General features: G+C 38.1%; 1 protein-coding gene across 1 annotated transcript in view; it reads left to right on the forward strand.

Moving 5' to 3' along the window:
* The window catches only part of UNC5C (unc-5 netrin receptor C), a 130,773-nt gene extending 125,211 nt beyond the window's left edge, over positions 1 to 5,562 (forward strand). Inside the window, exons 16-17 of the mRNA XM_015824042.1 lie at positions 2,658 to 2,836; positions 5,394 to 5,562. Coding sequence (XP_015679528.1) covers positions 2,658 to 2,836; positions 5,394 to 5,559 — 345 coding nt within the window. The 3' untranslated portion in view covers positions 5,560 to 5,562. The remainder of the gene's footprint in view (positions 1 to 2,657; positions 2,837 to 5,393) is intronic.
* Positions 5,563 to 6,223: the final 661 nt, after the last annotated feature.

Consider the following 6,223-nt stretch of genomic DNA (forward strand, 5'->3'; position numbering starts at 1 on the left):
ATAATTTTTAATGATTTTAAAGTTTCAGGGGATTTTTAAGGGTAATTTTAATTGATCGGCCTGTTTAAATATTTCTTTTTAATTCGGCTTTTAATTATTGTATTTGTATTGTAGTTTTTATGAGGCTGTTAGCCGCCCTGAGTCCCATGAGGAGAAGGGCGGGGTATAAATTAAATTATAAATAAATAAATAAATAAACTTTATATATTTAAAGAAAGGAGTTTTGCCAACTCTGAAAAACCTACCTGAAAAACCAAAAATAGAACCTTAAGCTTTTTACATGCATCATTGATAACATCAGCATCTTTTGACCAAGGATTGTTCTCTAGCAGCAACGCAGTGGAATTCTCTCAAGGGCAACACATGGAATGATTTGCTTGTAGTAGTCAAGGATATGAGCAGTTAAGAAACTGGGCTTGTCAGCTGTAAAGCCAACAGCTTGGGTTTGAGACCCTAGTACCACACAACTGGGTGAGCTCCCTTCCTTTCTCCAGCTCCTGCCAAACTAGCAATTTGAAAGCATGCAAATGCAAGCAGATAAATAAGTACCACTTCAGTGGGAAGGTAACAGTGTTCCATGATGTCATGTTGGCCACATGACCATGGAAATGTCTCCAGACATTACCACTCAATGGCCTTGAAATGGAGATGAGCACCACCTCCTATTGTCAGCAATGACTAGTGAAATAAAATCTGCAGGGACTCCTTTACCTTTACTCAAAGATATTCCACTAAAGAATGTGGAAAATAGAGCAAGTCATTCCTGGTATATTGTCAATAGCAACTTAAAAAAATCAAAGTCCTACTATATATGAGGACTATATACTGTAAGCAAAGGAGAGGATGTAGTACCCAATTTGTTCCAGATAATCTTTTAAATAAAAAAGTAAGCAAATAAATAGGAAGCTGATATTATGAAAGCCAAACACCAACTTTGTTTCATTTATTCATTGTTACATGAATGTCCTATTATGATTCCACTGGGATGGTAATAAACATTCATTGTTACAATCACCAGATTGTAGAGAACTGTTTGACTGTGTCTCAGTCCATTTCCTAAAATTAAGACTATGCTTAATTTATTAAGTTATTATGACACTGTATAGGGGAAGCTACAATAGACAGTGGCAGAATTCCCTGGATGGTATGGTTCAAATTAGGAATAGAATAGAATAGAATAGAATAGAATAGCAGAGAATAGAAACAGAAACAGAAACGAAACCTTGGAGATATTCTAGTCCAGCCCCCTGCTTGAGCAGGAGAACCTATACCATCTCAGACAAGTGACTGTCCAGTCTCTTCTTAAAAACCTCCAGTGATGGAGCGCCCACAATTTCTGAAGGCAAGCTGTTCCTCTGATTAATTGTCCTCACTGTTAGGAAGTTTCTCCTTAATTCCAGGTTGCTTCTTTCTTTGGTCAGTTTCCAACCATTGTTTCTTGTCCTGCCCTCTGCTGCTTTGGAGAATAGTTTGACCCCCCTCTTCTTTGTGGCAGCCCTTCAAATACTGGAATACTGCTATCATGTCGCCCCTGTTTCTTTTTTTCTTTAGACTAGGCAAACCCAAGTCTTGCAGCCGTTCTTCATATGTTTTAGTCTCTAGGCCTTAGATCATTTTAGTTGCTCTTCTCTGAACTTTTTCTAATGTCTCAACATCTTTTTTGTAGTATGGTGACCAAAATTGGTTGCAATATTCCAGGTGTGGTCTTACTAGGGTTTTATAAAGCAGCACTAATACTTCGCGTGATCTTGATTCTGTGCCTCTGTTTATACAACCCAGGATTGTATTAGCTTTTTTGGCGGCGGCTGCACACTACTGGCTCATAGTCAAGTGGTCATCCACTAGGACTTCAAGGTCCTTCTCACAGTTGCTGTTTTTGAGCCAGGTCTCGCCTAGTCTGTACTTAAACCTTTGATTTTTCCTGCCTAAATGTAAAACTTTGCTTTTCTCTACATTAAAACTCATTTTGTTGGATAGGGCCCATTGTTCAACTTTGTCAAGATCTTTTTTGGATCCTGAGCTTGTCTTCTGGGGTGTTGGCTATTCCTGCCAGTTTAGTGTCATCTGCAAATTTGATGAGCTTCCCTTCTATTTCCTCATCTAAGTCATTAATGAAAATGTTGAAGAGTACTGGGCCTAAGACGGAGCCTTGTGGTATCCCACTGCTTACCTCTCTCCATGTGGATACAGTACTATTGAGCACTACTTGCTGAGTACAGTTTGTCAGCCAGCTACAGGTCCATCTGATGGTGTTGCTGTCTATCCCACCTTTTTCTAACTTACTAAGCAGTAGGTTGTGGTCTACTTTGTCAAATGCCTTATTGAAGTCTAAGTATACTATGTCCACAGCGTTCCGCTGGTCTACTAATCTAGTCACTTTATCAAAGAACGAAATGAGATTGGTTTGGCATGATCTGTTTTTGAGGGTGTGAGGGTGTTAGTAATTTTAAAAGTTTATTTTAAAATCTTTCATGTTGCCTTTCTAGTCAAAGGTAGTAGAAAAGCAATATATAAGTAGAACTTCCAAAGATTCATAACCATTATGTTACATCTAACACAACCCAAAGGGTTTATATTTGATAGATTGCTTCTTTGTTAATCTAATTCTGTCCCCTCGCTTATTATGTGGCCATATTTTCTACTTTTCATATATGCAGGAACCTACTGGCATTGAATATCCACTTACAGATCCAGCAAGTACCATTACAACCATAGTAGGACCCTGCGCATTCAGCATCCCTCTTCCTATCCGTCAGAAGCTTTGCAGTAGCCTAGATGCTCCTCAAACAAGAGGCCATGATTGGCGGATGTTGGCCCACAAATTAAAACTGGACAGGTAAGCAAGCATATTGTCAACCGTAAATTTAACATTAGTTGAGTTACTTTTTTAATTATGCTAGCAGTGCACTGCTGATCCTTCTGAAACTAGTAACAGAGAGTTACCATTGAAATATGCTCTTCAAAAAGTTTCTTACAGAGAAGTTTGTACCAATAACCATATGCAAGGAGTAAGTCGCATAATGGAATATGGTCTATGGCAACAATTGTCTCAATCGACACTGGGAATGCCATCCAAATTATAACTGAGGACTTGGTATACCAAATGGTCTAATCTTTTAATCCCAAATAGTAAAATTAATACGTTAAAATATAACTGCTGGGCATTATTTTGGTATTTTTCTCTACGCATCCCATACACACACACCAGAACAGAAAGCACTCTGTGAAAGTTGTAATTGTGTTCTGTGCCCTTTAATATGTGTAGCCTGTGACAATTGAAGGCTCATTGATAGCCTCTACTGTAGTACATTTTAATTATATTCTGCTGATCAGAAAAAAAAATCATATTAAAAAAAGATGGTTCATTTTCTTCTTTAATGCATATCACTCTTTGAGTGACCACTATTATTTTATAACAAAGCTTCAGATCAAACAGTAGGGAAGAACATAATATTCTGGACTGCTAATAAATGACAGTTGAAGGGAAGAAGGACACAATGCCCTTATTAACATGGTATACCTGGAGACAGCAGAAGGACATGCAGAAATAATGCCTGTGTTCCAGGCGGCTTATTTTATACACTTATTAATTACAAATGCTTCTGTATCCTTCACTTATATGATTCTCACCTATATATAGCATACTGTATATATTTTAATGCGTTACAATAATTTCAAAATTATCAGACATATCAGATGCAATAATAATAAATAATATTGGCATACATTCAAAATAATATAATAAATACATAACATCGAGCATTTATCTTAATCAAGTACATAATTCTTTATCTTATCAGTCTCCAAATATACAGTACATCTTAAAAGCCAAGTTTTTAGAACCTTCCTAAATATTAAGAATTGGGGTATGGTTCTTCCATATGTTGAGAGGAACGGAATGGAGCCCCCACAAAGACCACACTCCCCTCTGAATTCCTATTTGTTGTTCCTCCCAAGTGTAGAGACTCCCAAACTTGATTTTGGATAGGTAGATTCAATTTCGAGTTCTCAAAGATAGATGAGCCACAAACCAGATAGAGCTTTAAAGGTGATCATCAAAATTTACCTTGAATTGCATTCAGAATACAACATCCAACAAAACTCCTGAATAGTGGTGTTGTATTACATTACCAAATTTCCCAATTAATATGTAGACCACTTTATTTTGTACCAGTTTTAGTTTGTGGTTGGTTTTCAAAACCAATCTACTCATGAGGTGACAAGGGCATAAGTAACTGAACCAGCTCATTTTGCTCCAGGAACAGTTGCAACTGGCCCCCTTGCCAAAAGATAGCAAAGGTCCTCCTAGCCACTGCTTCCATCTGCTTGCCAGCAGAAGATGACCGTCAAGGACCAGCCCCAGATTGCACACAACTCTTTCTGGACAAGCACAGTCTTGTCTCAAGCTAAAGTAGATATTGTCCCAGCTTTCAATCCATTTAGTAATGTTGAGTTTCAATTTGTTTCTCTCCATCCAGTCTCTAGGTAACAGAACAAGATTTAAGCTGAATCAGCCACATGACTGGGATAGAGATATATAGCCTACATATTACATGAATTTCCCCTGCAGCTTCATGTAACATCAAGGACCCATTAGACACGCCGTACTAGAATACCTGAGAGCTCCATCTGTCCTTTGCCCCAGTGTCCATACTCACTGGGAAACTCCACAAGTACCATTATGAAACCCTAGTAGATCCATCAAATGTCTGGAGGGATCTAATTGACCAATCTCCCTTCAAAGTTTGTATACCCCCTCAGTCAACTCTACAGTCATGAGAAAGTCCATAATAAGAGCATAGTTCTTATATCCTCCACTAACAAATCACCTCAGGTGTCCTGGAATATAAATAATGTTTAATATGTGCCTCCTAGTATTGCCAGGCTGGCAATGACTTAAGATGAGTCCTTGGTTGTAATGGTGGTCATGAAACCTTAAGCCCCTGAGAACCCTCAGAGGTTAGAGATGATAAACTTGAATATCAACCTAGTCATCTCAATCCCCAACCCATATGAAAACATGGGCAAAGTGATGCTACGGTAGAGGTGAGAGGAAGCAAAAGCAACAACATGTCCATCCGGTCCTGTTACCTATCAGACAATCTTGTCTTTGCAGCATTTTGTTGCTGCCCCCACATATAAATCACTGCACAGTAGCTCCTGGCAATAATACTGATAAAGTACTCCATCTATTATAGTCTCCAATATCTAATGGGATTAGAAACCATGCCTAATAATTTGAGGACTGCTCACCTCTGATCTTTTACATGGAGCAAAATATAAGATATTTTATATTTTGCTCCATGTAAATTATGTTTATATCTTATATATGAGATATAAGCAAAAATATAGCAAAGAGTACAGTTTTAATAGCAGCTGATTTCTCACTGCAGGTACCTCAATTATTTTGCTACAAAATCAAGTCCCACCGGTGTGATCTTAGACCTTTGGGAAGCTCAAAATTTTCCCGATGGAAATTTGAGCATGCTGGCCACCGTCCTTGAAGAGATGGGAAGACACGAGACAGTGGTTTCATTGGCAGCAGAAGAAAAGTACTGAACTGACCTTGGAATGAGAATGAAGGAATGTTCACCATCATGTCAGCTGTGACAAACACAAACCAAGCACCCCCAAACCAATGTGTTTCATAGCAAGAGGCATTCCAGAGGGACAAGACATAGAATCCTGCCTTTTCACATGCATCCTTTTTGTATATTATCACAGGATTTGAAAGAAATCATGCAAAGTTGTTACCTTTATAATATAATTCAACCTAACATTCCTCTCAGCTTGGCTGTACACTGCTTAGTGCAGGATTTTACAGTTTCCTAGGAAACGCTTTTTATTGCTATCCAGATATATGGATAAACTTTCTTAACAATCCCAGTTTCTATGAACGTTGTTTACATCAAATCCTGGGCAGCAGGATGGAAATGACTGTCCATGGCTATCTTTTTATATATTATTTTTCTTCTTTTGTTGAAAGCCATTCTACACCAAGCTGTGGACAAAGCAGGGTTGTGGCTATTTTGTGATAAATCAGTCTCCAACACACATTTCAGACAATTTCATAATTGCAAATCTGCCCATTAGATGTCTTAAAATAACCTACCTATTCTAAGATTGAGTTAAGAGAGAATTCTAAACGTGCAACTGGCAAGAAAAATAATCTGAAAGCTGATCAGGTATGCATGTACCCTCTCTACCTTCACCAAGGTAGCTT

The sequence above is a fragment of the Protobothrops mucrosquamatus genome, unplaced genomic scaffold, assembly GCF_001527695.2.
Source record: "Protobothrops mucrosquamatus isolate PMUCROS unplaced genomic scaffold, P.Mucros_1.0 scaffold2094, whole genome shotgun sequence".
NCBI lineage: Eukaryota > Metazoa > Chordata > Lepidosauria > Squamata > Viperidae > Protobothrops > Protobothrops mucrosquamatus.